The sequence below is a fragment of the Vitis riparia genome, chromosome 6 (assembly GCF_004353265.1).
Source record: "Vitis riparia cultivar Riparia Gloire de Montpellier isolate 1030 chromosome 6, EGFV_Vit.rip_1.0, whole genome shotgun sequence".
NCBI classification, from domain to species: Eukaryota; Viridiplantae; Streptophyta; class Magnoliopsida; order Vitales; family Vitaceae; genus Vitis; species Vitis riparia.
The window spans coordinates 16487656-16501580 of NC_048436.1; the positions used below are offsets into that span (position 1 = coordinate 16487656).

General features: G+C 35.1%; 3 protein-coding genes across 3 annotated transcripts; 1 reads left to right on the forward strand and 2 right to left on the reverse strand.

The window, feature by feature from the left end:
- Positions 1-1131: 1131 nt before the first annotated feature.
- On the reverse strand, positions 1132-2149 carry LOC117915682 (glutathione S-transferase U7-like). Its single transcript, XM_034831314.1, has 2 exons — positions 1753-2149; positions 1132-1678 (listed from the first exon to the last, which is right to left on the reverse strand). Exons 1-2 carry the CDS (start codon positions 2092-2094, stop codon positions 1325-1327), a joined length of 696 nt encoding a protein of 231 aa, XP_034687205.1. The 5' UTR covers positions 2095-2149; the 3' UTR covers positions 1132-1324.
- A 4196-nt stretch (positions 2150-6345) lies between these two features.
- On the reverse strand, positions 6346-12540 carry LOC117915683 (glutathione S-transferase U7-like). Its single transcript, XM_034831315.1, has 2 exons — positions 12142-12540; positions 6346-6856 (listed from the first exon to the last, which is right to left on the reverse strand). Exons 1-2 carry the CDS (start codon positions 12481-12483, stop codon positions 6506-6508), a joined length of 693 nt encoding a protein of 230 aa, XP_034687206.1. The 5' UTR covers positions 12484-12540; the 3' UTR covers positions 6346-6505.
- Positions 7492-9338, forward strand: LOC117915681. Its single transcript, XM_034831313.1, has 2 exons — positions 7492-8446; positions 8767-9338. The coding sequence occupies exon 1, from the start codon at positions 7535-7537 to the stop codon at positions 8237-8239; it is 705 nt and encodes a 234-aa protein (XP_034687204.1). The 5' UTR covers positions 7492-7534; the 3' UTR covers positions 8240-8446; positions 8767-9338.
- Positions 12541-13925: the final 1385 nt, after the last annotated feature.

Genomic DNA, 13925 nt, shown 5'->3' on the forward strand with positions numbered 1-13925 from the left:
ATAAATAATATGTGACAAAATTTGAAAGATTACAAAATTTAAAAGAGAATTAAAAATAAATATTTTTTTGTTAGCAAATTTCCGTAATGAAAAAGATAAGTTGTTAAAATTAATGAAACAAATTTTTTAAATTAAACAACTAAATCTTGAGGAATTTCAAAATTTAATTTTTTAATTTTATGCATACTAGGGTGACTTCCTTCAATGAAAGGAAGATCGGGAAAACGACTTCACATAGAAATTCATAAATAAGAAATTTTCAAGAAATAGTAAAACAATAATAGATATGTTTTTCATAGATTTTGCATAAAATTTTCATAAGGAAGAAAATTTTCAAGAAATAATAAAAAAAACAACAAATATGTTTTTCACCTTTCCATAAAATTATTAAGGAATAAGCCACTCTAAACCTTCAATTAACTTTCAAAACAAAAATAATATTTTCCTTATGTATTTTGGAGTGTGATGAAAGTGAAAGAATGATAAGAAAATATTATTTTATAAAAAAATTATTACAAATATGGTATTTCACAATTATTATTTTTTAATAAAAAATATTTTGTTTCACATATTTTCTTATTGTTTTGCAAATTCACTAAAGTTGTGGGTACAGAAATATTATACACCAAAGAGTAAAATAAAATTGTTTTATTTATTTATTCATATTTTATTAACATTTTATTATAATTTATTTAAATTTAAAATTTTTGAAATTATTTCTAAATTTACAATACTTATTTTCACATCAAAACAATAATTTTAAATTTTAATTGTATTTCTTAAAAATATCATAGGAAGCATATATTTTTTTAAAATAAAATAATAAATTTTTAATAATAGTATCCCTGTAATTTCAAAATTCAAGCCAAAAGCCAATTTTCTTTTCCTCAAATAGTGAAAAGCCGTATTTCAACTAATCTAGAATCATCACCTATAAGTCAATCTCTTTCCTTGCTCAAACGCCCACAAGTACACAAAAACATTCTGTTTTTCATTTCTAATTAAAATAATATTCTAAAAATATTTTTTTATTATTTTATAAATAAATTACAACGTCTTTTTAATATATATATATATATATATATATATATATATATATATATATATATATATATTAAATCTCTTTCACTCTTTATGAAACAATATGATTAATTTTATTCAGATGAACATAGAATACTACTCCAATTTATTTTTAAGTTGTCGTCCCCAGCAACAGGGTAAAGTCCATGACACAACTTCAAAGTACACAACTGAAACACATGTATGAGAAGCAACTAGCAAGGTTCCTCCCCTATCAACTCATGCACAGACATAAACCAACTCTTCATTTGGAAGCCGTCGAGGATCCAAACCGAGCTTTGAAGAAGCCAAGATGTCGCTCCCTTGGTGGCACACATTCCTTGAAAACAGCATCATCGACAAGCCTTTGATACCATTCATGCAAAACAGGAAACTTCTCTTCGGTCAGGATCTCCATTAATCCCAGAGCTTCTTGGGCAACAAGAAGAAAAACTATAATGTTTGCAGCTATGTCTACAAATCCCAAACTCTCCCCTCCAAAGAATTTCTTCTCTTTCAGCTCACTCTCTAGAGTTTTCAGCTGCTCCTGGATTTCTTCAATCACTGCCTTTTGCTCCTCTCCCTTACTCACCACGACCTTTGTTGCTGCCGGCCAGAGCTGCGTAATGAATAGTAGTCAGGATCCAAATGATTTTTTTTTTTTTAAAAAAAGGAATATAGTATTGGGTTTACCTTGTCATCCATGTACTTAGCCCAGAACCGTGCCATGGCCTTCTCATAAGGGTCTGCAGGCAAGATGGGATTATGTTTCCAGGTCTCATCAATGTACTCCAGGATGACAAGTGACTCTGCAACCGGCTTTCCATTGTGTACAAGCACAGGGATTTTCTTGTGAACTGGATTATACTTGAGAAGCGCAGGACTCTTATTGGACAAGTTCTCTTCTATGTACTCAAATTGAACTCCTTTCAGCTTGAGGGCCACTTCAATTCTGCGGCTAAAGGGGCTTGCCCATGTGCCAAAAAGCTTTACTTCTTCAGCCATAGTTGCTGTTTGAAGAGATATGGCTGCCATTGGTATGCCCTCTTCTTATTTATAGAGATTTTCTCGATAAACCAGGCGCGGTACTGCTGGCCTTGGATTTGTCGAGATTTTAGTTTGGTGTGATCCGACGGGCGATAGGGAACCAATGATGTATTTGGTGACGGCCTCGACAAACTTGGAAACTTGTAGGCGTTCAGCCAATGCGTATCCATTGAGGTATGGCCTATGCCTCTAGACGATTGAACCTTTGAAGACTATGACCAACTTTTTGACGCAACGACCTCGGTGACTCCCCTTTTTCGATTGTTAACTGAGAATGGAATTTTGGGTAAAGATAGATGTGCTGGTCAAATAAAATCTGTTTCAATAAATGCGCGGATCAGAGCAATCAGAAGGGCTTCACTGCAAAATCAAAGACCACGTTTGGAAATTGAACGATTGTGGTACTAGTAGAAAATCCATTGGTTTAATAATAGAATCCATGTGATTAAATTATGGTCGAGTAATGAACATTATATCATAAATATATTATTAAAAAATATATATTTAATTAAAAATAATAAATTTGTATTATTTATTCATTCATATTTTATTATTTTTTATCTAAATTTTGTTAGCATTACAATTTTATCATATGGCTATTTAGTTTAGGTACTTGATCATGTGTTTACTGTATGCGAATTTAAGAACGCAAGGACAATTGGCACGGTGCTGACAAGAACAGGTGGGTGGGAGTGTGACACAAGGGAGAAAAGAGGGGTTGGTGGGTGGGGGCCAACAAAAGGAAAAAAATAGAAAAAACCCTAACAAGAGGAGAAAATCCTGGTGATGGCTGACAGTGAGGTGGGACCCACAAGGAAGGTCGGTGGGGAATGTAAGAAAGTAAAAAAGAGGGAACCAACCGTCCGATCCACCGGTTCAAGATGTTGGACCGGCGGTTCACACGGTTCATATCTATTTCAATGTTTCAATATGTATTCCAGTTTAATAGCTCCATCTGGGCCAGTTAAAATCCAACTTTGCTCTTTTTTATCTTCTATTTCCACATTACCCCGTCCGGGTTTAAAATCCAAGAATTTATTCCTCAAACATATCAATGAGCAACATTTCAACATCATTTACAAATCTTTCATAACTTGTAAAATAATTTTCTTTTGTTTTAAATTTTAATTTGTCATTATTATAAATTTGGGTAGAACCAACTTTAAATTGATAGTCTTATATTAGAGATACAGTACTGGCTTTGTGCTACCAACTCAAGTACAATACATTCAAGATGATTGACACAATAGTTACATAGTTAGCATGACTATTAGCATTAACAAATTCCAATAATTGTTATGAACCTATTGCTGCTTAAGGAAGTCATCACCTATACTGTAAACTCAATTGAACAAGTAATGAGAAACTACTGATATTTTCTTTCATTATTTTCTTTCGTCTTCTAATATGGTATCAGAGCAAAGCTCATCAACCATAGGAAATCCCTCGAGGGCTAGCAGAATTATCCTTATCTCTTTTCCACATCCCATCTCATCCAAGCTATGATAACAACTTTTTAGTTTAGAGAAAACAAATACTAACCACTTTGAGAGGTTACAAATTGCAACATTTCCTCACTACATCGTCAAACTTACCATCGAGATTTTTGTCTCAAGAAGATGAAGCTCAACACCACACAAACACAACATTTCAAAACTAGGAACAACGAGATCAGCTCATCATGTCATGGATTCTTGCTTCCATATATGCTACACTTCTCTCACGTCTTGTGAATTGTGAAACTTTGGCTCAAGTATGGAGAATCCTAGACCTTTATTTTGCTACCCAAATACACAAAGTGACTCAACTGCACAACACCAAGAAAGGAGACCTAACTATAAATGAGTACCTTCTTAAGAATAGAAGCACAGTTGATCCTCTTGCCCTGGTAGGCCATAAACTGATAGTTAAATACCACATTGATGCAATATTTGAAGGACTTTCGTAAGAGTATGAAAAATTTGTCATCTCAGTAAGTTTAAGAATTGATTCTTATTCAGTAGAAGAAATAGAAGCCCTGCTTCTTGCTTAAGAAAGTCGTATTGACAAAAACACAAAAGGTTCAAATTTCACTGGTTAAGTTACTTAGCCACAACCAAGAATTTTCACACTTTAATAACAGAACTGGAACAAGAATCGCTATGAAGTTCAAAATTCAACAAGGCCTTAAGAATTCTTTGGCCATGGAAAGCGACATACCATAGGAAACTTCTCCCAAAGAAGACGTGGAAGATATGGTAGAAGCTCATGGGAAGGAAATAACAAACCCCAATGTCAATTATGTGGAAGGTTGGGACATATGGTCATGTGGTGTTATTATAGATTTGATCATTCATTCGTAGGGTCGTCTCAACTATAGAATCATCCACCTCAAGGAAACATTGCTCACATACCTCAGCAACCCTTGAGACCATTATCTCAACATGAGAAACTTTCAATTGTATTCTCATAGCAATCACCTTCATATGCTGCAGAATCCACCTATTGGTATCCACACTTTGGAGCAACATATCATCTAACACTTGAGTTGAACAACATTGTGAATTATTCACAATTCTCTACACTAGATTAAGTCTTCATGGGAAATGACAAGGGTCTTCCAATTCATCACATTGGTACCACATCATTCTCATTTCTCCTTGATCCATACAAAAAACTTGCACTAAAACAATCGTGTATACTTTGAATTGCATCTTGCCTCTTGTTTTTTCAAGGACCTAACCACCAGAGTAGTTCTACCCAAAGGTCAACTTAAAAGGGGACTATAAGTGTTTGATAACATAAAACTCAACTCCTCGCATCCTTAATACTCAATCGTTCCTTGCAAGTTGAGTATAGTAGTCACAACACTAACTTTCTTCAAACTTTTCCCAACAGATCAAACTGTATCACAAGTCCTCAACACATGTAACATTTCACATCTTAATAAAAAAAAAAAAATCTTCTCTAATTTGTTCTTCATGTTGCTTAAGAAAAATTCCCAAATTTCCAATTCATCAACTATTTCCTACACTACATCCTTAGAACTCATACATTTAGATTCATAGGGACTTGCTTCAATACCCTCTTCCAATGGATATCGATTCTACATTCATTTTATTGATGTCTACTCAAAATACACTTGAATTTATATACTTAAATAAAAATTAGTACAAGCTTTCTAATTTTCAAATCTCATGGCTTGGCCAAGGTGTTTGAAAAAAAGAAAAGAAAAGAAACTCAATTTTAACAATTCTTTATTAAAATATGATACTTTTAAAATTATTTTTAAATTCAAAAATTTTTAAATTAATTTTAAACTTATGACACTTATTATCACATCAAGAAGACAACTTTAAAATTTAATTGTATTTCTTAAAAATATTATAAATTTGAAAATGGTTTTAAAAGTGTGGAATTTTTATAAATATCTTTTAAAATTATTATATTTTTTTTCAAAATCCCGTGGGTGGGTGGCGTGGGATGGAGAAAAAGTGGGGAGGTGGTGGGAAACAGAGAAAAAAACAAAAACAAAAAAACAAAAACAAAAACAAATCATGCAAAGCATGCATTATTTAAAATAAAAGAAGAAATTTTTAATCACCCGGATTGACTTTTCATAACAACTACATAATAGTAACCCCTATAATTTCAAAATTACCCCTTAAGCCAATTTTTTTCCCTCCAAATTTAAAATAATCACATAAGTCAATCTTTCTTCTTTTTCATTTTTTTTTCTTATCAAATGCCCATATTTACCTGATCAGAAAAATATTGTGTTTTTTATTTCCAATTAAAATAATATTTTAAAAATATTTTTTTTATTATTTTATAAATAAATTACAACATCTTTTTAATTTATTTTAATATGTTTTTTTTTTAAATCTCTTTGACTCTTTATCAAACAATACGAGTAATTTTAGAATATTTATAGTTTTATTAAATACTTTGAAAATAAAATATTATTATACGCAAATTTATATTGTAATTATAAATATAGGTACATTTACAATTTAGATTTTTATTTTTTAATACTTAATTTATAATTTTTATGATATATACATATATAAACACTCTTAAGTAAAAAAATAATTAAAATATTTTTTTATTGAAAAACAAGTACTTATTTAGAAGGCCTAAATTTCTTCCGTGATTTTTTGTGAATAAAAAATAATTTTTTATTTAGATGAACATAGAATATTCAAATGCTATTAATTAGGATTTAGGAGCAATGCTTGAGTCTTCTTCTTTCTAATGCCATTTGGAGCAATATTAGTCCAATTTATTTTTAAGTTCTTATCCCCAGAAACAAGATAAGGTCCATGACACAACCTCAAAAGTCAAAATACATAACTGAACCACTTAAATGAGAAGCAAGGCTCCTCTCCTGTCAACTCGTACAGAGACATAAACCAACTATTCATTTGGAGGGGGTCGAGGATCCAAACCGAACTTTGACAAAGCTAAGATGTTGCTCCCTTGGCGGCATACATTCCTTGAAAACAGCATCGTCGACAAGCCTTTGATACCATCCATGCAAAACAGGAAACTTCTCTTCGGTCAGGATCTCCATTCCCAGAGCTTCTTGGGCAACAACAAGCCAAACTATAGTGTTTGCAGCTATGTCCACGAATCCCAAACTCTCCCCTCCAAAGAATTTCTTCTCTTTCAGCTCACTCTCTAGAGTTTTAAGCTGCTTCTGGATTTCTTCAATCACTCCCTTTTGCTCCTCTCCCTTACTCATCGCAACCTTTATTGCTGCCGGCAAGAGCTGCATAATGAATAGTAGTCAGGACCCAAATGAGTTTTTTTTAAAAAGGAATACTGTTGGAAATCAAGCCCACGTCGCCTTCCATCCTGTGCGTTCCTCCCCATATTTAGCATCCTCTATTTAGTTCCCTAAATTAGTGAAATATACTGCCTTTATTATAATTGATTTAGGAGTAATTCTAGCAAGGTAGTTTATTCACTTTCCATGTAAGAGTTTATTCTCTTTCCATGTAATAGTTTATTCACTTTCCATGTAAGAGTTTATTCTCTTTCCATGTAAGGGAAATTCCGTCCGGTGATAGTATACCAGTCCGGAATTGTCTCATATCTGTAGGCTATTTATTTATGCTTTCTTTCATTGTAATAAGAGTATCATAGAATGAATTGAGTCTATGTTCCTCCATAGTTAGTCTTCAAATTCTTCATGGTATCAGAGCAGGTTTAATCCTGTCTCATCGTCTTCATCTTTAGTCAGTTTTTTTTTTACTCAATTCTATTCTTCTAGGTTATGCCTAAATACGGTCCAGCCTTTGGAATGGCTACCAACTCATCATCCTCTACTTCTGATATCATCATCTCATCGTCTTCATCCTCTCATCAAATGGAAACCTCTCATCTGCCAATCACAACCCATAAACTGAATGGGCAAAATTATTTGCAATGGTCTCAATCCATATTAATGTTTATACGGGGAAAGGAGAAAGATGACTACATCACCGGAGCTTCGGCGGCACCAGAAACCACAGCATCAACCTACAAGAAGTGGATAGCAGAAAATAATATGGTCATGTCCTGGCTAGTCAACTCTATGACCCCTGACATTGGTGAAAATTTTCTGTCATTTGATACTGCCAAAGAAATCTGGGACATTGCAAAAGAAACTTTCTCAGACAAGGAAAACACATCTGAAATCATCCAGATTGAAGGCATCCTCCACGATTTGCGTCAAGGAAACCTTACGGTAACTGAATATTTCAATACTCTTACTCGTCTATGGCGTCAACTTGATACGTTTGAGGTTCATAACTGGAATTGTGTTACAGATGGTTTGTTGTATAAAAAGATTGTCGAAGGGAAACGTGTGATTAAATTTTTGTTAGGTTTGAACAAAAATCTTGATGAAATCAGAGGAAGAATCATGGGAGTAAAACCTCTACCTAGCCTCAGAGAGGCATTCTCTGAAGTGCGTCGCGAAGAAAGTCGGAAAAATCTCATGATGGGATCCCATCAACAACTGAATATGGCAGAAAGCTCGGCTCTTAAGACTCAATTCGCTCCTTTTGACAACCGTCAAAAATTAAAGGAGGTAGACCTTGGTGTGATCATTGCAGAAAGCCGGGACACTCAAGAGAAACTTGCTGGAAGATTCATGGAAAGCCAGTAGATTGGAAGCCACGTCAACCACTTGAGAAAGAAGGACGAGGCAATCATGTGGCTACCGATGAACAATCGCCACAACCTGAAGCTAGCCCTTTTAATAAGGAGCAAATGGAGATGCTTCAGAAACTACTGTCTCCTCTTTTGTCAGTACAGTCACAAACTGGCTCATCTTCCAACCAGCTCATTGGTTCCGGAACCTTGGCTCACAAAGGTAATTTTTTGAGTGCCTTTACTGTTGGAAAGAAATGTAAAAAACCTTGGATCGTGGACTCAGGAGCATCTGATCATATGACGGGAGATGCGACAATTTTTGATACATATAGCTCATGTCCAAATAATTTAACAGTCCGAATAGCAGATGGTTCACTATCAAAGGTTGCCGGAACAGGTTCAGTTGTGCTATCAAGGGATCTTACTCTCAACTCTGTTCTCCTTGTTCCTAACTTGGACTGTAATCTATTGTCAATTAGTAAACTCACTAAGGAAAAGAGGTGTATTACTAATTTTTCCTCCACTCACTGTGAATTTCAGGATTTGGATTCGGGGAAGACGATTGGCAATGCTGAGGAATGCTCTGGACTCTACATCCTTAAGGAGCTCCATGATCCACAAGAACAACCTCAAATGGCAGTTGGTAGTAATTCTTTTTCGGTTTCATGTCAAAATAACGATAGTGCAATTATGTTGTGGCACTATCGCTTAGGTCATCCAAATGTTATGTATCTCAAGCATTTATTTCCTTCATTATTTCATAAAAATCCAAAATCCTTTGAGTGCGAAATCTGTCAATTATCAAAGCAAGTCCGGTCTCATTTTCCCATTCAACCCTATAAAGAGTCTAGTCCATTCTCAATGATTCATAGCGATATCTGGGGTCCGTCAAGAATAAAAGATGTAACTGGTACTAGGTGGTTTGTCTCATTCATAGATGATCACACTAGATTAACTTGGGTATTCCTCATGAAAGAAAAATCTGAAACGAGTCAAATTTTCAAAAATTTTAAAAATATGATTCAGACCCAATTCCAGTCAAAAATACAAATTCTAAAGTCTGATAATGCTAGGGATTATTTCAACTCCATTCTAGGAGAATTTCTAGCACAAGAAGGATAGTTCACTTAAGTTCATGTGTTGATACCCCACAACAAAACGGAATCGCTGAAAGGAAAAATAGGCATTTGTTAGAGGTGGCTAGATCACTAATGTTCTCCATGAATGTTCCAAAATTATTTTGGGGGCAAGCTGTCCTTACGGCAGCCTACCTCATCAATAGGATGCCGTCTAGGGTACTAAAATTCCAAACACCTTGTCAAACACTCCTAAAATCCTTTCCGACTACTCGTCTCATCTCCACCGTCCCACCCAAAATTTTCGGGTGCTCTGTTTTTGTTCATATCAATCAACAACATCGAAGTAAACTTGATCCTAGGTCACTCAAGTGCATCTTTCTTGGGTATTCTTCAAATCAAAAAGGGTATAAGTGTTACTCTCCGGTCACAAGAAAATTCTACAATTCAATGGATGTCACATTTTTTGAAACCCAGCCTTACTATCCCAAAAACGATATTCAGGGGGAGAATTCAACTCAGGAATATCAATTTTGGGATCTTGAGTCATTCAGTGAGTCACCCATCATCACTGAAAATCACATTCCTCCAGAGTCATTTAATCAGCCCGAGTCCATTGTTGACTTGTGGATAAGGAGCACATCCAAGAGGAAACGGAGGAAGGAGCACTTTCTCAACAAACCCATGAGGCTGAATCGGGTCCTAATCCAAGCAAACTTCCAGGTAACAACGCTCCTGATGGTACTGTTGATTCCGAGTTAGAAAATGATATTCTTAATATGCCCATAGCTTGGAGGAAAGGAATTCGATCATGCACTCAGCATCCCATTGGAAATTTTATTTCTTATGATAAGCTATCACCTACGTTTCGTGCATTCACTTCTAGCATCACAGAGATACAAGTTCCTCGGAATATTCAGGAAGCTTTCAAGTATCCTAAGTGGAAGGCGGCAGTCGATGAGGAAGTTCGGGCGCTGGAAAAGAATGGTACGTGGGAAATTACTGACCTCCCAAAAGGTAAGAAACCAGTTGGGTGTAAGTGGATTTTCACAGTAAAGTACAAGGCAGATGGTAATGTGGACAGGTATAAGGCTCGGTTGGTTGCCAAAGGATTCACCCAATCCTATGGCATTGACTATCAAGAAACTTTTGCTCCAGTTGCCAAGCTCAATACTGTTCGTGTACTTTTATCCTTGGCAGTTAATCTCGATTGGTTGCTTCACCAACTTGATGTGAAGAATGCCTTCCTCAATGGTGACTTAGAGGAAGAAGTTTACATGGACATTCCTGCTGGACTTGAGACGACATCAAACTTCAACAAGGTTTGCAGACTCCGAAAATCCTTGTATGGTCTCAAACAATCTCCCAGGGCCTGGTTTGAACGGTTCACTAAGGTAGTGAAAGGGTACGGATTCGTTCAATGTCAATCTGATCACACATTATTTGTGAAACACTTCCCAGAAGGGAAGCTGGCAATTATCATTGTATATGTGGACGACATAATTTTGACAGGTGATCATGAAGAGAAAATTGACTTACTTAAAAAATTACTGACAAAGGAATTTGAGATCAAGGATCTTGGAAACCTCAAGTACTTTCTCGGAATGGAGATTGCTAGGTCAAAGAAAGGTATAGCAGTCTCACAACGCAAATACGTTCTGAACTTATTGAATGAAACAGGAATGCTAGGATGCAAGCCGGCAGAAACACCTATGGATACAACTGTCAAACTGGAAGAAAGTGATGGAAGTACGCCAGTTGATAAAGGAAGATATCAACGTCTTGTGGGGAAACTCATCTATCTTTCTCATACAAGGCCAGACATCGGCTTCTCCGTTAGTGTGGTAAGTCAATTCATGAATAATCCAACCGAAAAACACATGACTGCTGTGATCAGAATATTGAGGTACCTCAAGATGACACCAGGAAAGGGTCTCTTCTTTCAAAGAACAACAAAGAAAGAGATTGAGATTTTTTCAGATGCAGATTGGGCAGGTTCAGTGACTGATCGGAGATCAACTTCAGGCTATTGTTCATTTGTTTGGGGAACTTGGTTACATGGCGAAGCAAGAAACAGTCAGTGGTAGCTCGTAGCAGTGCTGAGGCAGAATTTCGTGCTATGGCACAAGGTATCTGCGAGGGAATCTGGTTGAACAGGCTGTTAGAAGAATTACGGGTTCCATTGAAGCATCCCATGATGTTATACTGCGACAATCAAGCTGCCATCAGTATCGCTAAGAATTCGGTTCATCATGATCGAACTAAACACGTGGAGATAGATCGACACTTTATCAAGGAAAAGATTGAAGAAGGAGTTTTCAAAGTCAGCTACACTCCGACAAACTGTCAAACGGCTGACATTCTCACAAAAGCTCTTGCTCGAGTTAACTTCGAAGATCTGACAGGAAAACTTGGAATGATCAACATCTACAACGCGGCTTGAGGGGGAGTGTTGGAAATCAAGCCCACGTCGCCTTCCATCCTGTGCGTTCCTCCCCATATTTAGCATCCTCTATTTAGTTCCCTAAATTAGTGAAATATACTGCCTTTATTATAATTGATTTAGGAGTAATTCTAGCAAGGTAGTTTATTCACTTTCCATGTAAGAGTTTATTCTCTTTCCATGTAATAGTTTATTCACTTTCCATGTAAGAGTTTATTCTCTTTCCATGTAAGGGAAATTCCGTCCGGTGATAGTATACCAGTCCGGAATTGTCTCATATCTGTAGGCTATTTATTTATGCTTTCTTTCATTGTAATAAGAGTATCATAGAATGAATTGAGTCTATGTTCCTCCATAGTTAGTCTTCAAATTCTTCAAATACAGGATTGGGTTTACCTTGTCATCTATGTACTTAGCCCAGAACCGTGCCATGGCCTTCTCATAAGGGTCTGTAGGCAAGATGGGGTTGTGTTTCCAGGTCTCATCGATGTACTCCAGGATGACAAGTGACTCTGCAACTGGCTTTCCGTTGTGTACAAGCACTGGGATTTTCTTGTGAACCGGATTATACTTGAGAAGCGCAGGACTCTTATTGGACAAATTCTCTTCTATGTATTCAAACTGAACTCCTTTCAGCTTGAGGGCCACTTCAATTCTGCGGCTAAAGACGCTTGCCCATGTGCCAAAAAGCTTTACTTCTTCAGCCATCGTTTCTGTTTGAAGAGATATGGCTGCCATCGGTATGCCCCCTTCTTATTTATAGATGTTTTCTGGATATACCAGGCGCGGTACTGCTGGCCCTTGGATTCGTGAAGATTTTAGTTTGGAGTGGACGGGCGATAGGGAACCAATGATGTATAAAATAATTCTTGCCCTTTTGTGAAAATGCGCCCATCAGAGCAATCAGAAGTGCTTGACTGCAAAATCAAAGACCACGAAAACGCTGGACAATTGGCATGGTACTGACCGAAAGAGGATTGGTGTGGTGGCTGTGAGTGTGACACGAGGGAGAAAAACCGGTTGATGGTGGGGCCAACAGAACCAAAAAAATGGAAAAAAAAACCAAGCAAGTGGGAGGAAAAGCTAGTGAAGGCCGACAGTGGGGTGGGACGCACAAGGAAGGTAGGTGCGGATTTAAGAAAGTAAAAAGAGATGGAGCTGTCCGGTCCACCGGTTCAAGCTGTTGGACCGGCGGTTCACACGGTTCGTATCCATTTCAATGTTTCAATACGTGGTTTAAGAAAGTAAAATCCAACTTTGCTCTTTTTAATTTGCTATTTCCGCTTTGCTCCCTCAGTTTAAAATCCATGAATTTATTCCTCAAACACATCATAGAGAAACATTACAACATCATTTACAAATCTTTATTCTTTCATAACTTATAATTTGTTATTTTAAATTGATAGTCTTAAAATGAATATTTTCAAATACCTTCATAATTAATTTTACTTTTTAATTATAAAGCGAAATCTATATGATTATTTATGATTTTTGCATGTTACTCCAAAATATGTGTCAATTTTAAATTTAGATAATATATGTTTTTTTATATTTTAGTTTTATTTATTTACTTAACAGGTGATTCATTCACCATTAAGTTATGTTTAATATACAAAAATGAGCTGTGAGAATAAATATCTTATTTATTTTCTCAAATATTCTCATGTTTAGATAATTTAAGTGACGATAAGAATAGATCCATAGGTAACTCGAGCAAATCCTTTAAATTGACACTCTCAACCTCCACCTCTTATGATCATTGTTATGTTTTCTAAATTTTTTAAAATTAAAATCAACAACACATAAATGCACCTAAGGTTTAAAATGTCCGAATATATTACTAATATATCTTCCATATATCCAAAATTCGTGGATTCAATACAAAATTAGAAAATATATATCCATCGATATTTATGGATATTTTATCAATATTTCATTGATTTTTATTTTTATTTTTTTATATTGATTTTTTATTATTAAATAAATTAATTCTAATTATTTTATTTTTATATTTGATTTAATTTATTATCAAAAATATAAAAACATAATTTTCTTTTTTATATAATCTATATATTTATTAAATATAAAAATAAAAAATATTAAAAATTTTATGTTTATATTTTTATTTGATATCATTGAATACATTTAAATTAAAATAAATCATAATTTTAATATTAAAT